Source organism: Columba livia, chromosome 1 (genome assembly GCF_036013475.1).
Source record: "Columba livia isolate bColLiv1 breed racing homer chromosome 1, bColLiv1.pat.W.v2, whole genome shotgun sequence".
Classification (NCBI taxonomy): domain Eukaryota; kingdom Metazoa; phylum Chordata; class Aves; order Columbiformes; family Columbidae; genus Columba; species Columba livia.
Window position 1 is genome coordinate 197,389,988 of NC_088602.1, and position 19,346 is coordinate 197,409,333.

Consider the following 19,346-nt stretch of genomic DNA (forward strand, 5'->3'; position numbering starts at 1 on the left):
TGCAAAAAATTTGCACTTGAAATGTAAGGTAAGAAATCCTATTTATGTTGTTTTAATTTCACATAACATTCAGCAAATTATTTTGATGTCTTCAATGTGTTACAAAACTGGATAAAGAGTCAAGGCAAAACTGTTCAGAGATGATGAATAGTGTGTTCAGAATACTAACTGTTCTGCATTTTGCCTGTGTTAGCAAAAACTCGTGCTGCTGACTTACTGGTGAATCCACTGGACCCAAGAAATGCAGACAAAATTAGAGTTAAAATTGCTGACCTGGGGAATGCCTGCTGGGTGGTAAGTATGACTGATTCTTTTAAGCTATTTAGCCTTCACTGTTTAGAACGGGTCTTTTTGTTGTTCATTTTCTCCATTAATGTCGTTCTTTCTATTTTAGCATAAACACTTCACGGAAGACATCCAGACAAGACAATATAGATCCATAGAGGTTTTAATAGGAGCAGGTTACAGTACACCTGCTGATATCTGGAGTACAGCATGTATGGTAAGAACAATACCATGTGCATTTTACAAGAGTAAAGCTCCTAAAAACAACTGTTTATTTAGTGAGGAAACCTGATGAGGATGGTTCTGATATTTGACACAAATACATAATCATAAATTATGTTGTATCAGGTAGCTGTTTCAGTTTCTCAATAGTACTGAAATAGTACAACTGCATGTTTCCTTCCCATCTTAGAATCTGTGCAACTGTTTGCTGTGTTTCCTTTCCCTTTTGTTGCATAAAGTAGCCAAATAGTGAAATACTTCAAATTCTTGCCAAGTGCAGTGAAAGCATTCATCAGATGAGGCTTGTAAATCACAGCTTTAGATTCTTAGAACAGAAGGAATTTATTTTATTAGTAAAATATGTGGTAACATTCTGTAGAATCTGTTTTAGCACAGTAAAACTGAAATTATAGATTTAAAAAAAAAATCTTTAAATAGGAAAAGTAAAAACCATTCAACTTTCTGAATCACTTACTCTGTTTGTAATATCATTTTGAGGACAAATAAGCTACATGCATCTTCTCATTAAAGATAGTTTTGGAAATACATTTAGAAATATCTTTGTCTATTTTCAAAGTGAAACTTATTCAAATCTTTGTATTTTACAAATACATGTCTGAAAAGAGAAAGTGTGAGGAGGAGGAGGAGAAGGCTCAAATACTAGACACAGTTTGCAGGCGTGGGTGATGAGAATTGCAGAGCTCAGAGAGGAGGAGGATTGAAAGGAACATGAAATCCTACAGATATTATAAGCTCAGCAAGCCATGTGTTGGAAGTAACTAACCCATAAGTAAGATTGCAAGTATGTTTCCTCTGGAGTTTAATACTATAGCTTTTGCTTTAGTACACAGAAAAAACATCCATTTCCAAATTTATTTTTCTATTTGGGGGCAAAATGTAGAATTTTTCTATTACATTGAAAACAAAGCATAGAAAATATTCTGCAGTTTTGATGCTGAATTCTTTGAATAATTCTCTTACCTAACTACAAATTACTATAGAGACCTTTCATGCCTTTTACCTGTTATTTTGTAAACCTTACTTGAACTTAATACCTTTTTGTGGTATTGAATACTCTATATTTGTTATCCTTTAAGGTTGTACTAATTTTGTATAGTCTTTTAGCTCAAGCCCCATGGAAAAGGCTGAAGTCTATCTAGGATTATGTTTAAATAAAGTGAGGTCCTTAATAGCAGCATCACGCCCAGGGAGTGTAATATTCTCTCAATACTTGGGGTTGTCCAGCCCTTTACACTTTAATCCTTTTCCATGTTATGTAAGCGTTACTGCTTTCTTCATGCGAGTCCTTTCTCAAAGTCAAGGGAAAAAAAAAGCCTAAAACATCTATCACTAGGGGTATCTTAATTCAGATTTACTATTATTTACAAAATTTCAGTGTTTTCATGAGAAAATTATACTTCTGCTTTTTTGTTATGTCAGCCTTAAAGACAGTAAAGTGTTTGAGGCAGAAACACCAGAATTCTGTCTTCTGCCACGGACTTTGCTTTTTTCCCCTTAAAAAATGCTGTAGAAATTTTATAATCTTGCATTACGGACATACAATTGTTGAATTCAGTTGCTGTCATTACATAGTCCTGTGAAAAATAGAGATCAGTCTCTCAAGCTCACCCCGAAGGTTCAACATTTCTCAGCCCCTCAGGTTGGGCTTTCATTCCTGTACGGTTGAGAAGATGGGTCGGAGTGCTGTGAGTGCTAATCCTGCATCGGGTGGCAAGCAGCTCCGAGGCAGGGACTGGCTTGAAGACCTTAACAGCTCTTTCTGCAGAGGACTTCTCACAGAGATTAGTGGCCAGGGAGACTTTCCTGATGCAGAGCTGCAAACTTGCAATTAACTTATTTAGCTTGTCTGTGGAAATTGTGATTTGATTCTCTCCAATCCCTAAAGCGTCTGAGAACTGTGAAGTACCAAAGTGTTATAATGCCACGGTAGTCTCATTTACCTTTCTCAAGTTTGGATTCCTTGTACCTAGATGTAGTGCAGAAAATGCCCTTCTAGGTTACCTTGCTCTTGTTCCATATTTAATTTACTTTTTACTGTAGTGTTTCCTGTTACATGTGTTTTCAAAAGGATTGTCTACTGGAGCAGGTGCTGAAGGTGTTGTTTATTTTCAGCCAAAATATGGGTCAGGTACCATGATAGCCAGGTTGTCCAGGACTCTCAAAGAAGAGCAGAGACTTCTTTGTTGTGTGGCTTTGCTTGTACAACAAGTCTAAGTCATTAAGAGCATGTTTGGAAGCTGTACTTATGTGAAATGAGTGGTCAAGCAGCATTGCCACGATTTTTTTCCATCCTTCCGTACTTTGCCCAGCGTGACAGTACCAAGCACACACGAAAAGGTGTCCTACCAGCTGACTCCATAGTGATTGCACATGGTATTTCTCATTCCCTGCTTTTTTAAACTTAAAAAATAAAAAGGGTTGTTGATTAAGGAGTAGCTGCATGTTAGTAAGTGACCTAAGTTTGAGATTGTGCTCGGGTTAGGCAAGGAATTGCTCTGATCATATCCACCTGTCAGAAACACTGCGTTTGTGAATGGGTAGGAAAGGTGCTGTGTGGCTTTCCAGTGGGAACCGCGTTACATAATTACGGATCCTGTACTTCATTCTGATCATGATTTTGACTTTGGATGGGCTCTTTTGTCTCAGTTTGTATGGAAGGATAATAACACATATTGCAAAAGTGTGTGCCTAGTATGAATGATGTGAATGAATGTGAATGCAAAGTATAGAAAAGTAGCATCAGAGCAAAGGCTGGATGCTGGATTCACTAGTGTGTCAGTTATTCTAGAACAGGGATGTCAAACTCATTGTCACCAGGGGCCACATCAGCCTCACAGTCGCCTTCAAGGACTGTATAATTGTCAGAGTAGTTAGATTTATACAGTCCTAAAATTACGTTCGGCCCTTTAAAGGTGACTGCAAGGCTGATGTGGCCCCTGGTGAAAATGAGTTTGACATCTCTGTTCTAGATAATGTCTCAGTGTAAAAAAAAAAGACAATAAAACCAGACCTTTCTTTGAATTAGTTTAAGGTTCATAGAATTTCCATGTCAGGTTGACCTCCAGATGTCTACATAAAACACCTCAATCTTTTCATGTGTCCTGACTAGATTTTACGAAGGACTACTTGGAATGCATGGGGCCAGGATTCACTGAGATCTTAACTTGCTCTTGTGCTTTTTGAATCTCCATTTGAGCCTGAGGTTTTCCAATGCCTTTTGCTTGCTAATGCAATAATCCTCCTTGCTGGGAATAGCATCGACTATGAGAATAGCAGAGCTACTGGTTCTTGTCTTTACGGCAGCAAGCGTTAAGCACAGAAGTTGTGTTGAATCACAGCAGCAGCAGGCTGTTCTTTTTCATCATACCCTTTGCTCATCAGGTTTTTTACTTAGTCTTTAGTAGTGCGGATGGAGATGGTGATGATGATGTTTTTAAACAAGAGTGTCTGATGACGGTACCCTGAGCATGTGAAGCACCCATGTTCATGTATGCACAGCCACTTTGAGCATTCCTCCCTCGTCAGACTGGCTTTTGGGATGTTGCATGTTGCATCTACATGGAGTGTTCTCCTCAGCTGGGCTCTGCTAATACAGGTTGGTTTTGTCTAGCCACCAACCCCATGTGTTTGGTGTAGCTTTCAGGAAAGAAAAGTCTTGTTTTATTTGTATTGTCTTTATCATGGAAATAACCAGAGATTCTGATCAGGATGACTTGCACTGGAAGGCTACATAGAGCCATGTAAGGACTCTACCCAGATAGCATTTAATACAAGAGAAACAGTGCAGAGAGGGAGAAACATCTTGGTGGTAATAACATTACAGTTCTTTTGGTGTCATGTCAGTGAATAAGTAGCAGTCTGTGAGCTGAATCTCCTCATGTTAGATGGTTCAACATGACCCAGTTCTTGTGCTCCGAACAGGAAACGTACCTTTTTGATTCAGCTTTAGAGGATGACAGGGAGTACCCTCAGGCCTCTGCTCTGGTGGTCTGAGACTCAGAGTCTTTAAAAAAGAAAAAGAAAAGGTAAAAAAAAAAAGGCAGGGGAAAAAAAGAGCATGATACCTCTCTTTGGAGGCTTGTAATCAGTGCATGAATGATGTGCTGTGGAGCCCATGAAAGAAGTTGGATACCAGTGGGCTTTTCCAGACTACAACAGAGTTATTTGCTTGCTCTGCGCTCTGCAAAGGTGGCAACAAAAGTGGAACTTAAATTTTTTTCTCAAACTTTTGGTGTCTGAGTGATTTTTTTCTGCTATTGTCTGTTGGACGTTTTTAAGTTTTGCTTAGGAAATCGCACAGTGCCCTTTCTTTTTCTTTTAACAATGTGGCCTATTTAAGTGGAATGCTCAGCTGTGTCATGGAAAGCTAGACAGTGAGGATCTCTCTCCACATTTATTAAACTCTAGAAAATTCTGTGTTCCCTTGCTGTACTAAACCCTATTGTTATGATGCCAACAGGGATATGCATCTCTTGTTTTCACCCAAAAAAAGGAACAGATTTGGAGCCGGTGCTGCCTTTGGCAGGATCGAAACCACCTTTGATCATTTAATTTTATCAGGCTGAATTTCCACATTTGCAGCAATGAGAGAGTTGCTTTCTGTGGAGCAGAATCTGAACAGGCACTGCATGATTTAGCATTTCCTAAATCTCAAAAACCATGGAGCACAGTATTCCAGTGCTGCTGCCAAGGAATCCTGGCAAGATAAGGGAGGTAGCACTGGCAGAGGGTGTCCCTTTGTGTTGCTTCTGGAAATTACTGCAAGCTCCAAGATTACTCTGTTTTTCCTTGTTAATGCTCTTTAGATTGGAGACAGGAAAGGCACCTGAAATGATGAGTCTCATCATCTGACTTCTGTTGTTCATCATGTACAGTCTTGTTTGAGCTGTGGGGAGATGACTGTGTCACAGGCCAGGACATTAACAAGACTATGATTTTAACACTCACCTGAGGTGGCTTTTGCAGTGATTGGTGATTCCTGAAACATCTTGTTTTTATAGTAAGAACTAGCAAATAGATCATAACTGTATATCGGCAGGAAGTCAGAGAAGGAGAAAATTGTAGTTGGTGTTTTATCTACTCAAAGAGAATACAAATTATGAAAGAAAATACTACTGGGGTGAGAGGGAAAGGGGGCAGGCAAACAGCTTTCAAAGTGAGGAAAATGCTTCTACAAGACAAGCAAGCTTACAGGGTGTGTTTTATTAGGAGCATTTCTATTCATGTGAGAGAATGCAGAGGGACAGAATGAAGACTGAGCAGAATATAGTAATTTATGATGTTAAAATTAAACCTACGGGTAGGTGCTTGTAGTTCAGCCCCCAGTTTACTTCTTTCCATAATGGCCTCTAATGTGAAGTGGAGAGGAGAGGTGACCATCCTCAACTACTCTTCCTGTGTTGTAAGTGGGGAAAAAAATGATAGTGTCTCCATGGGATCGTGAGTATCATCATGCTAGTATGGGCGAGTGGCACATACTGAAGGTGTGATGCCAAGCCTCGGTCTGCACAGAAGCAGTATTTTGAGGAAAAATGGAAAATTAAAAATCTGGTTGAGGGAAGAGAAGAACTTCAAGTCACTATGCACATATTTTTCAGTAGGCAGACACAGTACAAAATGCTGTTATTAATCACTGTATACCCTTTTAGGAGGTGGTGGGTGGACAACCTGAAACATTCAAAAGAAAATGATTTTCCGAAGAAATTGACTTTTAAAGCAACCACTCAGCATGTGCATGGTTCTGAGGTTGGAGTACAGCAAATAATAGAAACCTGTTTCCTTTTCAAGCTTCCCATGCACGTCTGTGTTTTGTACATCTGGCCTTTCGTAGCAATCACTAACAGTGCAAAATGCCTTTTATGTTGTTTCACTGCCTGGCTCTTCAGAGGGGGATATCCATGGGAGAGCAAGCTGTCAGCTGGTGTGCGTCTCCAAAAGCTTTTCACTCTTCTTTCCATGCTCCCACTTACCTATGGAACCACGTTCTTAAAACTAAGCCTATTTTTAAAGCAGGTACAATCTTCTTATTCACAGCACTTCTTTTCAGCTGGGGCAGAGAAACTCTGGCCAAGAGCGTGATCCCATCTGTCAAAATAATAATTCTGGCCTATAACTTGTCCTTTTTCAGCTGGGGCTTGATAAGAGGAATTCAGGGAGGCTGATGCAGTCCAAGTGAATTGTTCTTGCAGTCCTCTCCCAGACAGCTTTCACTAGGCATGCATCCATTTTCAGTCACCAGATTGAGTGCACAGCTGTCGCACAGTGAAAATGTAGCCATTTCCAATTGTGCGATTAGACATGGATCCATAATATACAATAGTGATGCCAACAGTTTAGTGTTGTGGTACGCTCATATACAGTCACGTGGCAGGAGAGGTATAATAGCCTCTCTAGAGCCTACAGAAGCAGCAGTGTGACCATTTCTGTGAAAGGTTCTCCATCTGCAGATGGAGAAAAGGATTCTAGGCTGTTTTTTTGTGATAACCCTAGGAAAGTGATTAGTAGCGATTGCCAGTACAGTCAGTAAGGATGGATGATTGGCTTGGGCTTTTGTGCCATATGTTGAGTGTGCTGTATCTCATTTGTTATCTCCATGTAATAACTGAAATGCTGATTTCTGTTGAGGGAAATGTCAACATTAAGTAAAAAAAGATCATGGTAATTCAAAGCTTGAGTTTCTGTCAAGAAACTAGTTTTTATAAATGAATACTTTCAAAGGGAAAGTAAGTAAATATGGTTAATCTGTATTTGTAGCATCATAGAAATAATAGCCAAATTTAGTTTGAAAGGAGACTGTGGTACTCCACCTCCTGCTTGAACTAGAGTTAATCTCAAGGTTAGATGAGGTTGCTTAGAACCTCACCCAGCTGAAGTGTAGGTATCTGTCAGGACACCATTCCCGCAGCCTGGCCCACTGCTCAGCCCATCTTGCCCAACAATTTTTTCCTCATGTCCACTTGGAATTTTCCATCTTATTGCATGTGTGTGTTCTCTTTTGTCCTTTCACTGGGAAGAGTGTATCTTGATCTTCTCTGTTACTGCCTTTCAGGCAGAGTGCAGCAATTCAGTGCCACTTTCTCCTTCCCTTCTCCAACCTGAACAAACAGCCTCACCAGCCTCTCCTCCTGCATCTCCCGCTCAGCCCCCTCAAGTCTTAGAGGTCCTCTCTGGTCTTTCTCCAGTTTGGCAGGGTCTCTCTCATACTGGTGGCCTCAGTGTGGTGCCAGGTGCGCAGGTGTGGGTGCTGACGGGAAGTTGCCTCCCACCGAGGGCTGGTAACGCCCCTGGGTCCAGCCCAGCATGTGGTTAAGCCCGCATTACCATGAGGGTGCTCTGCTGACCTGTCCAGCCTGCTGTCAGTCAGAGTCTCCACCTCCTGGTTTTATTACAGAGTGTCAGCGACTTAGGAGTTGGAAATGGGGTGGTTTTATGTACCTACAGTTCGGTGCAAAGCGTCATTGGGTGCTGAAGAGTGCTGGGGAAGCCCAGAGCAGTGGCGCGTTCCCAGAGCTGGTTCCGAGTCCAGCAGCACAGAGCTCTTCTGGTGGTGGTGCTGACTCGGTAGTGGGTGCATGTGCCTTCTGGTGCACCACACCTTTGGACATCAGCTTAAAGAGCAGAGCCCTGACACAGTCCAGAGGTGTCATTGTCCTTCTTGTGGTTTATTACTGTGTTTTTAATGCTGATTATTTTACTTCACGGTAAAAACCTAGGTCAAGGATTTATTTTTTTTTAAATGAGTCCCTACTAGTATCATGTATCTTGTGCTATGTAGCCAGTCCATCCTACAGATCTCTAGGAACTTATTACCAGGTTGCTACAGATGAACCTGTGAGACATTGTCCTGCGTGAATGCTAAGGTTTATTATTACAGATAATTACGCGGCACCCAAAGGCAAGGCTGTCTCTGGGCTGTCTTGTGTGCGCCCAAGTCAGAAGTTTGTTTGTTCTTGATGCAGAGTCCTTTAAGGAGAGTTAGGAAATCAAATATCTGAGACGCCGCAGCTGCAGCCCATACTGGGCATGGAGTCAAAGCTATACAAAAAGGAAAAAGGCAGCAGCATCATAATTTTGAAAAGCTTTAGTTTCTCTTCAGCGAAAGGGTGGTATAAATACCCTAAATCTATGAGAGCTTGCAGCTCTTATTATATACAAGCAGATCTAAAAATCCAGTGTACTGCTGTGGTATGCTTACCTCTTGTTTATTTGTGAACAGTTTGCATAGTTTCTCCACTTTAATCCTCTTAAGCCCACACAGACATAACAAGCTATTAAGACTTCATTTTTGGGGACAGCAGCTGTATTCTTTTGGAGTCTACCTTTGTGGCTAAATTCAGCTACATTTCCATTGTTGCCCAGGAATACGTTAAATAGCAATGAGTTTGTTGAATGTCCTCAGAAATCAGCCCCATCAGCAGGAGAGCCGACCTGGCTGTTCCAATGACTACATTCCCATTAGTTACAGAGGGGACACTTGGGACTCTTGTCTCAAGAGAACAACCATGTTCTCCATGTTGTGTTTAGAGATCTTTACCAGTGATCTCCTCTGGCTACTCTAAAAATTTCCTCAGTTTAAATACCTGGTAACTTAAGAAGTCCTTCACATTTTTTTAAGCTGTAAAATGAAAATTCAGTCTTGAGCTTTAGAATAAGAAGAAAAGTGAATGACTATTAGTGATAGTGACTTCAGAAATTAAATGCCTGTTTGTATGATCAACGGGAATGTCAACAAGGGTCACTCTTGCTTTTTTGGCTGCTATGTATGATTGCAATGAATTATTTTGGCTATAGCCCACTTGGATGACACTGCAGTTCACAGCTTGAAAAAGCCAAGTGCCCTGAAATAAGCTAAATTTAAAGGTGATTTAACAATTCCAGATTACAAATTGGAACAGAAAAGTGTATGCTTTCAGGAGACAAATATTTTGTAGTAAATATTCTGATGGAGCAAAATCCCCTCCTAGAGCTGTGCCAAGAAGTTCTGCCTGATTCTTGGAATGATTTTCTGGATCAGATGTTTTCCCTGGTCTTGGAGATGAAGAATAGTTTGGTGTTTAAACCACCTGGAAAGAATTACATTTCTGTGACTGTTTGGGTAATTGGTGATCCAGAGCAGAAGGAGCACTGTTTAACAATTTAGCCTAGATGAATCCATGTTTGAACACAGGTGTGGGCTCTCAGAGTTATTTCAGCACTTTGTGACTATTTAATATGCATTAAACGAATAAAGAAAAACTCAGTTTTGTCCTGCCATGACACAGGGTTAGCATCCCATGGAAGCATCGCGATGGCTGGAGAGATCAGTCATCGTGGTGTCTGCTCGGGATTCCTTCACCAATGTCAGTCTCAGTATTTTACTCCATGATTGCAGTATTTACTCTGACAGAGCCCTGGAACAGGCTGCCCAGAGAGGTTGTGGAGTCTCCTTCTCTGGAGACATTCAAACCCGCCTGGACACATTCCTGTGTGATCTGCTCTGGTGAACCTGCTTTAGCAGGTGGGTTGGACTAGATGATCTCCAGACGTCGCTCCAACCCCAATGATTCTGTGATTCTGTGACTCTGGATTCAACAAAAATACGTTTTTAAAAACTGTTTTAGATTTGGAGTCACCAAGGAAGCTTACCATGTTTGCTAGTTTCAAGTGATTAATTACGGATGGACCATATATGGTTTTTATTTCTGATTCAGACCTTTGTATTTCAGTCCACAACATGCAATCTCTGACAAATAGTTAACCTTCAAATACAAGTGTATTTGTTGAATATTTAGAAATAGCTCTCTCTCAGCTTCATTAACTTACACATATTTAACATGATCAATAGACAGCACACTAATGTGCTAAACATGTTTAATGTCAGCTTACACGGACACCCCGTGCAGGTGATGTGTTCAGAACCGCTTCCTCCGCAGCTGGGTGCTGTTTGCTGGGAACCAGCACAGGGCTGCTCAACGGTCCCAAATCCTCCCTGCTCAGCACATGGAGCCCCCGCGTCGCTGGCTGGGGAGGGACCGCGGCGGTTCCACATTCTGTGTCCATCTCCTTTGTTCATCCCGGCTGAGTGGGCAGAGCCACCGGGGTTCGGACGTGCTGCCCGTGGCCAAACGTGGGGCCGTGCGTGGGGGCTGCCGGGGGCTCCCACCACAGCCCGGGCTGCGCTGTCCCGGTGCTGCAGGTGTGACGGTCCCCAGGTAAGTGGCCTCTCCTGAGTCTCGGGTCCAGTTGTCAGCCTTGAGCTTCGAATGTTTGTTCCTGCTTGGTTCTGAGATAGTTGTGATGTTTTGCTGACATCTTAAGATCAAAAATGTTATTTCTGAAATACCCATAAATGTGTATGTTATGTTATAGGCTTTTGAGCTAGCAACTGGAGATTATTTGTTTGAACCACACTCTGGTGAAGACTATTCCAGGGATGAAGGTATGAATCTTTTCACATATTATATTTCTGTGTATTTTCACACTCTTCTGAAATTTCCAGTGAGCTTACAATGGGGTTAAGTTTTGTATTTGAGTGAACTGTTCATCCACATTGTTTTCAGAATATCAATATGATTTTTTTCTTTTTAGTTTTAAGTTCCATCACTAGCAATGGGTGGGCATAAACTGCCTTCTGCAGATACTCATCTACTTAACAACTGCCTGAAGGAATTAAACTGCCCTTCTTGTAAGATTGCATATGTGTGGAAACTTGATTGAGAATAACAACATTTTAGTTTAGAAAAGAAACAAACATTTAAACTTTGTAGTATTTTCTCTTTATAAGAGTGACGCTGGAATAATGTTTACATTGTGTATTTTTATTTGAGTTAGGCAATTACTAATTTTTTTTTTTAAATCAGAATTAACTCCTGCTTCCATCTGTATACCTGTCCATTTTCATGCTTGTTTGCTTGTAAGTGCTCTTTGCAGTGGTAATGTGGGCATCATTCATGGTTCCTAAATGCTGATGATGATGCCAGAGCTCTGCTGATCCTGGAAACCTCTGCATGGATTTGCTGCAAACATTGTTGATTTGAAACTATTTCTGATTTTTTACTAATTCCAGTTTCTTTCCTCTTCTTTTTATCCCATCCTTTCCCTGCCCCTTCCACTCCCGTATCCTTTTTTCTCTCCCTCATAGACCACATAGCACACATCATAGAGCTGCTAGGCAATATCCCAAGGCACTTTGCTCTATCTGGAAAATATTCTCGGGAATTCTTCAATCGCAGAGGTAGTACCTCTTCTTTTTGAAAGGTGCCGTGATGCAGACAGAAGTGGAATTGCTGTGGCTGGTTGTAGCTTGTCCCGCTGAGGAGCATTTCCTGAAACCACACAACAAAAATTTTTGAAAAACAAAATACACAGGAATCTGTGACAATTTTTTTGGGTTTTTTTTAGCGTAATGTTCTGAAAAAGGACTATTGGTACATTTTAAACTGCACAGCAAAACTTGTTTATAGCAGCTGATACTCAAATGCTGTTTTGAGAAGGAAGTTTTGCTGAAAGCACCTTTCCAAATTAGCCACCAAGCCGCTTGCACATCTTTTTTTTACCGAGATCAATCTATTTCTGTCTGTACCGGGCCAGTGTTAGTGTGTGCATGCAATGTACTGATTAAACTGTTGTATGTTTCTGTTTTGCTGGCAATGTTCTCCAATGCAGACCACATAGCATTGATCATTGAACTGCTGGGAAAAATCCCTCGAAAATACGCTATGTTGGGGAAATATTCCAAGGAGTTTTTCACCAAAAAAGGTAACGGTATTTATGCAACACTAATTTAAAGCATAATACTATCCAAAAGGAGAATATGTTCTTTTATGGGTACTGAAGAAATATATCCATTTAAATGGAGAGCTTGTACTAAAGAAGAATTTTGGTGTAAACTTGGCTTTCTGAGAAAAGCCACAATTTGCAGTATTCGTTTCAATATTCCATTTAAAATTCATTTTGGGATGTACTCAACAACGTGTGGATTCTAACATATGTCTGTGTCTATCTGTTGTCCAGTGTTCCTGTAAATGTAAGGAATCAAGTGATGTGTAGCTTGTAAGGTGATGGAAAATCATCTGTGAACTGCTTTCGATCACATATGGTGGTCCAGCACATGCTACCGCTAAAGAGTAACAGAGGTGGGCAGGGAGTACCTGGGTGCTGGACACCGAGCTGTGTGCAGGCAGTGCTCGCGCTCCCGTAAGCTCCCTGCAGAGAGGGGTGCAGGAAGGACGGCTGTGACGGGACGGAGCGCGCCGCTCCGCTCTGCGCTGCGCTGTCTCGCGGGAAATGCACCGAGTTACCGTCATGCCTGACACCGCAGCCTTGGCTGCGTTTGGCGTTATACAGAAATGCAACTGCTCTACAATCAGTTGCTACAAGAAAGTGATTAACCTGAGCAAACGCTTTGGGCCTGATGGTTCTGTCTTTCGTACTTTGTCTTTGCTCAGCCTGCTCTTTAAGACAGGTTTTTGACATGTGAGGGAACATGGTGATGCTTCAAGTGTTATTTGTCCCCTCAGTGCACGAGACAGCACTGTGTTGTGTTGAGGGACCGGCTATGTCAGGAGCACCCCATCACGCGATGGGAGAACATCTGGGGATGCTGACCACAGCTGGCGAGCGTGCGTCCTGCGGCGCAGCGCTGCGGCTCCCCGGAGCCCTGGCGCCCCGTGCCGGAGCACACAGCTTGTCGGCAGCGCCCGCCAGCTGCATCGTGCACGTGTGGCGCTGCGGGCTGAGCTGCGGGGCTCACAGGGCAGGAGAAGTCCAGTGATTCTTCCTCTTGTTGTATTGGAACTGCCTGTTCCACGTGAGGGTGTTTCTGGTACAGCAGTAACCTCTGCGGGAAGGGCACCAGTGACGATCAGGGACGTGGAGCAGCTGCCGTTTGGGGGAGTCTAATGAATCGCTGGGGCTTTTGCTTGTGGAGGGGAGAAGGTTGCTGGAGGAATAATAAAGGTTTATAAAATGGGAAGGTGGTAGATAAGCTGAAAACAGAGCTGTTGTGCATCAGTACCCACCATATGAGAGTTCGGGGACAGCCAGTGGAACTTGCATGGGGTGACTTTAAAACAAGCGCTTCCCCGCTTCCCCCTGCAGCAGGCAGTGAGTGCTGGAGCCCACGGACATGGGGTCATAGAGACAGGCCCTGTCAGCAGCGCAAAACCCAGCTCAGGTTACGTGAGATGAACAGACTCAGGGCTGAGAGGCCCGTAAGGGTATTAATCAGTAAAAGGGCTGGGCAGGAGGTACCTGTCTATGGGTTTATGTTTATGACAATCCCAGGAACAAATACAGGTTGGGTGGAGAATGGGTTGAGAGCAGCCATGAAGAGAAGGATTTGGGGATGTTGATTGATGAGAAGCTCAACATGACCTGGCAATGTGTACTTGCAGCCCAGCAAACCAACCGTGTCCTGGGCTGCATCAAAAGAAGTGTGTCCAGCAGGTCAGGGAGGTGATTCTGCCCCTGTACCTCTGCTCTGGTGAGACCCCACCTGGAGTCCTGTGTTCAGCTCTGGGGCCTCCAACACAGGAGGGACGTGGACCTGTTGGAGCAAGTCCAGAGGAGGCCACAAGAATGATCAGAGGGATGGAACAGCTCTGATATGAGGACAGGCTGAGAGAGTTGGGATTGTCCAACTTGGAGAAGGCTATGGGAAGGCCTTATAGCACCTTCCAGTGCCTAAAGGGACCTACAGGAAAGCTGGAGAGGAACTTATTACAAGGGCATGTAGTGATAGGACAAGGGGGAATGGCTTTAAACTGGGAGAGGGTAGATTGGGATTAGGTATAAGGAAGAAATTCTTCCCCATGAGGTGGTGATGCACTGGAACAGGCTGCCCAGAGAAGCTGTGGATGCCCCATCCCTGGCAGTGTTCAAGGTCAGGTTGGATGGGGCTTTGAGCCACCTGGTCTAGTGGAAGGTGTCCCTGCCCATGGCAGGGGGGTTGGATTAGATGATCTTTAAGGTCCCTTCCAACCCAAACCATTCTATGACTCCATGACAGGAGCTGCAGCTGCTGGAGCGAGGGGCAGAGCCTACAGAACAGCTCCCAGCCCTCCCTGCCCGCCCTGTCTGCACCCGCTGTCAGGAACAGGTACTGAAATACAAAGACCCCGCAGCCAGACCCCCCTGAAGATGGGACGTCTCACATTCCTATTTGTCACTTTATACCAGAGGGGTTGACATTTTCCAATGACTCCATAAAACCTTAAAATGTCCATGATGCAAGCCGTGTTTGTGGTACACAAAGAGCGTGGTTTCACTTGCCTCCGTGGGCATCTTCCACTGCAAAGTGTCACTGTTGTCCCCTGGGGACTTCAGTGACTTCCTCAGAGGCACCATCTGCTGGGGCTCTGGGCAGGATTTAAGCACTTCAAAAGCCTTGCTTCACCCACCACACAATGTAACTGCAAGTTTGCTGTGCAACCCTAGAGTGTACCGGACCCCACCTGTTTTACTGGAAGCACAAAATGTCAAATGCAGGACGAAGGAGTAACAGCCCAAGCTGCTTTTTCAGATCATACCAGTCATTCTGCTGTCTCAAGTCAGGAAAACAAATGCTTTGTGGAGGAAAAATGGAGATGTTGAGTTTTCTGCTCACTTTTTAAAGACTTTTTCATGGAATTGGGCGCCAGATACCCATGTCCTCGGCCACCCCAGCACCGCCAGCCTCTCCGGTGCCCCGGGAGGGTTTGTGTCTGGTGGGCTGGCAGGGGTGACCCACTGCACCCCCGGCCAGCGAGCCGCTGCGTTCGGGCCTCATCTGCTGTGGCCTGAGCACTTGAGATCAGATGAAAATACATTTTACCAGACACCTCTGTTTAAGGTGGCCTTCCCTGGAGCTTTAGGATGGAAATGGGATGGACCTACCACATTAAATAAAATCTTTGAGCTTCTTGGCCCCCTCAGTTGTTTTTATTGCCTTTTACTTGCCCTATTTCAGTTCCATGGTCAGCATCATGATCGTTATTGGAAACTGAAGCACTAGTTTAATTGTTGGCCTCCACACAGATAATTTTTACTATCTTCCATCTTCTTAAACGCTTTTACAATCTTCACAGTATTTCTTGTGGCAGGATTCAGCCCATAGTGCTAAAATAGTTTGTGCCTCACCAGAAGGAAGCTCCAGAATATTGTGTTGTGTGAGGTGTGCTGGGCTTAGCTTGGCTATTTCAAACTCAGCCTCCTCTAAATAAGAAGAGTAGTCGAACAGTATGAACTCGCCTTCCACAGTGACACCAGGAGGCTCATCTTGCAATCGTACTTTATACAGCTTGAGGGAGGAAACTGAAACTATATGATTTGAATGCAAAGATGAAGACAGTGTGTGCACACACACTCCCCCAAAGTTAGTCTAATTTGGTAAATAATTATGGCAACCCTTGCAATGAACGCTGTGAGCTGCAGGAGCTGTGGACACAACCTGATGATTCTTTTATAGCCATTTTTTGCTTGCAGTCCATAACAAGTCACTGTTTTCTGTCACTTTTTGGCAATATTTTTATGTGTTCTTATTAGAAAGTTTACGCCCTGTTCTTGTTAGTAGCCACCGATACACGCTTCTTGAAACCTTCAAAGGCGTTAAGATTTTCAGCACTTAAATTTCAGAGTTGCACAAAGATTTTAAGGGGCTGAGATTGCGCCTGGAAGCGAACGCACCGCTCGGAATTCACAGCGCGGTCAGTCCGGGACCCAGGCAGCGTTGTGGAGTTTGACTGGTGGGTTCTGCTGGGACATGGACACGCTTGTGCTGTAAATGACAGACATGAGCCAGCAGCAGACACGGTCCTCTCTGTCTGCGCCCCTCCTGCCCTGTGGGGTGGAAAGAGGACACAGGGCCAGCGGTGGGCAGCACATCCTTATTTTCTGTCATCAGCAGGTCTCTTGCAAGTGATCAGCCGTTTGCACACTTGCTCTTCTGGGGTCTTTATGGCAGCACCCGGAGAGCTGCTTTGTTGTGTTGCATCCTGCCTAGAACCTTCTGCGGTGGCCCGAGGTGGCAGAACCCTGTCCTGCTGGGCCTGTGGCGTGTTTAATCTGTTGCGTTCAGATGCTCGGGCTCTCTGGGACAGTCTGAAGACATGGGTTTCTTCTCCTGCCCTGGAACTTCTGCAGCCACAGGGATGTACAGAAACTCAGACCTGCGAGCTGACATCTGGTGGTGTTTTATGGGCAGTAGATTATAGCCGGGGACAACAACAAAGTTGCCAAACCACTTTGCTTAAAAATAGTATGGCCTGCGTGTCCCCATAGCAGATGGTTTTGTGTTTGTCAAGCTGTGGGTGGGTTGTGTTCAGCTTCCAGCGTTGGGTGAGAACCTGTCACCCTCCTCAGCAGTTCAGGGCACATCACAGAATCACCACAGGGGTCTCCGAGGCGGGTTCTGTAGTGTCACACGGAGACTGACGGGCTCACGTTTATGCCCGGGAAGAAGGGAGATGGCCATGGAGGAGCAGGGAGCAGCAGAAGAGTCTTCCCCATCTTGCCGGATGACCCGTGGATAGACCTGGATAATATTGCAGGTTCGAATGGCGGAAGGGTTCTTGCTTCCTGCGTTTGTTTTGGCCTGAAACACGTTGCTGAGTTGGCCGCATGTCCCCTCTGATGGAACTCAAATCCGGCAGCTGCTGCCACTGCTTGCGCTGGTGGGGCCGGAGGAGACGTGGGCAGCGGTGGCGCTTCCTCCTCAGGAAGGACGGGCCGAGGGGTGGAGGAGCAGACTGCCACGTGCCAACCTCTGCTCGGTGTGCTTGGCAGCGGACGCTGCTCTGCTGTGTTACTGAGGCCTCCATCTCTGGATTGGAGCGGGTTCTGTAAGATCGGGGCTCGCTGGCTGACAGGACAGGCCCACAGTGTTTTTGCCACAGCACGAGCGTGTGTCAATGAGTGACCTTGTGTGCGGGGGACAGAGCGAAGCCAGCAGGAGATCTGAAATGATGCATACGGCGGAGCCCGGGTGTAAAATACCGTTTGCTGTGGGAATGACCTCTTGGTTTTGACATCAGACATACTCGTCTCCTGTGAGGACCTCAAGCAAGCTTGTAAAGTGCTGCCCTTCCTAAGGAGTGATTCTCAGCGCGGTCAAGGTGCTGTGAAAGCAGAGTGGGATTGAAAACAGAGATTAGTCGTTAACAGGGATAATGAGGTGTTTTTCTAATGCCAGTCATGTTTCTGTTTGCAGGAGAGCTCCGACACATTACCAAGCTGAAACCTTGGAGTCTTTTTGATGTGCTTGTGGAGAAGTATGGTTGGCCTCCTGAAGATGCTGCACAGTTTACAGATTTCCTGATCCCCATGCTCGAAATGGTCCCGGAAAAACGTGCTTCGGCTGGAGAATGCCTGCGGCACCCGTGGCTCAACTCTTAGCAGAATCTCCCGGCTGTTTAAAACTAAATACATAAAAAGCCAGCAACCACTTTCCGGTGCATCGGACCTAACTGGTGACTGTCACAAATTCTTTAGCAGGATCACACGTGAGCTGGCTGCAATCCTCAGACCTTTGTTTTGCTTGAGGTACTGTTTGACATTTTGCTTTTTGTGCACTGTGTTCTTGGGGAAGGGTAGTTTTTTGTCTTCAGCTGGTAGTTTACTCACCCACTTTCTTCAGAAAACACTTACGGTGTCTTTAAGCATTGTTTCTTGTGTTGTGTGGCATTCAGATGTCGGATTTTTGAACAGAGGAAACTTCCCCCCATGTGTTTTGGCAAGTTTTGTAACTATTTATGAAAAAAAAATAATATTTTAGCTGATGCATATTATATAATTTACGAGCGTAAGAAATTTATCCAGTCAGAACTGAGTTATGGCGAGGAATTGTACAATTTTATCTTCTGGCAAAGGGACATCATTCTTGTATTATAGTGTATGTAAATGCACCCTGTAAATGTTTATTTCCATTTAACTATGGGACTGGGGACTCAATTTCGGAGTAAAGCGATGAAGTTTTAGAGAGCTTTATAGCAAACCAATTGCATGTAGTGGACTTTAAACTGCTTTAAGGAATTGTGTAAGATTTCTATTCTGTAGCAGTTCCCGTTCATTGGATTTTAAACAAAGTGGCTCTGGTTTACAGGATTTCATTCCCCAAACGGCACTTTAAAGGAAGGCTAGACTTCTTTCTAATAAAGTATGCATTATCATTTAGCACTCCCTTTTAGAACTTTTGCCTATTTTAAGTGCTTTTAAGACAAGAAAATAGCAATCTCCCTTACAATGTGATAGTGAAGACATGGTACCATATGGTGTTGCCTTTTTATAAGCACTGTAAGTTGTACTATACCTTAAGGAAAAAAAAAATTAAAAGTCAAGCATGAGAACCACTCTCTGTGTAGAATTACTGCTCTTTTATAATAAAAGTGTGCACTTGGAATCAGTTAAGGAAGGATATAGCTGCAAATATTTACAGTGCAGTGAGTAAAATAATCCAAGAAGCGAGATCATGCTCATTCCATTCATAGCTTTACATGTTTCTAAACCAAATTGCACTAGCTTTATTTTTTCCCATAACTAGACATACGGTGTGAGCTGCACGCAACAATTACATGTTTCCTAGGAAAAACAAAAGCTGCATAGGCTGAAGCTTATAGGCAATACAGATTTTAGAATGTACAGTATGGAGGTGCGGTTTGGCCTCTTTTAGAAGTCAGTGGGATGAATGTAAGCTTACTTCTGATCTTCGTGTAATGACGGTGCCACTTTTTCTTGACTCTGTCCATATGAAATTTATTCACATGCCTTTGCAATAACTAGATTGTGAGCCGGTAGCCCCATGCTGTAACAATAACCAGTTGTTTGAGGTGCTTGCAGTTGTCTAATTAAAGTGTTTTGTTTTTTCA

General features: G+C 43.8%; 1 protein-coding gene across 11 annotated transcripts in view; it reads left to right on the plus strand.

Annotated features, from left to right (window-relative positions):
* The window catches only part of SRPK2 (SRSF protein kinase 2), a 142,447-nt gene extending 123,101 nt beyond the window's left edge, over positions 1-19,346 (plus strand). For 6 of the 11 annotated variants that reach the window (XM_065049074.1, XM_065049079.1, XM_065049075.1 and 3 more), the window contains 6 exons: positions 194-294; positions 395-502; positions 10,876-10,945; positions 11,648-11,740; positions 12,172-12,264; positions 17,693-19,346. In XM_065049074.1, coding sequence (XP_064905146.1) covers positions 194-294; positions 395-502; positions 10,876-10,945; positions 11,648-11,740; positions 12,172-12,264; positions 17,693-17,877 — 650 coding nt within the window. In that variant the 3' untranslated portion in view covers positions 17,878-19,346. The remainder of the gene's footprint in view (positions 1-193; positions 295-394; positions 503-10,875; positions 10,946-11,647; positions 11,741-12,171; positions 12,265-17,692) is intronic. The other 5 variants (XM_065049081.1, XM_065049082.1, XM_021298146.2 and 2 more) reach the window with 2 other exon arrangements.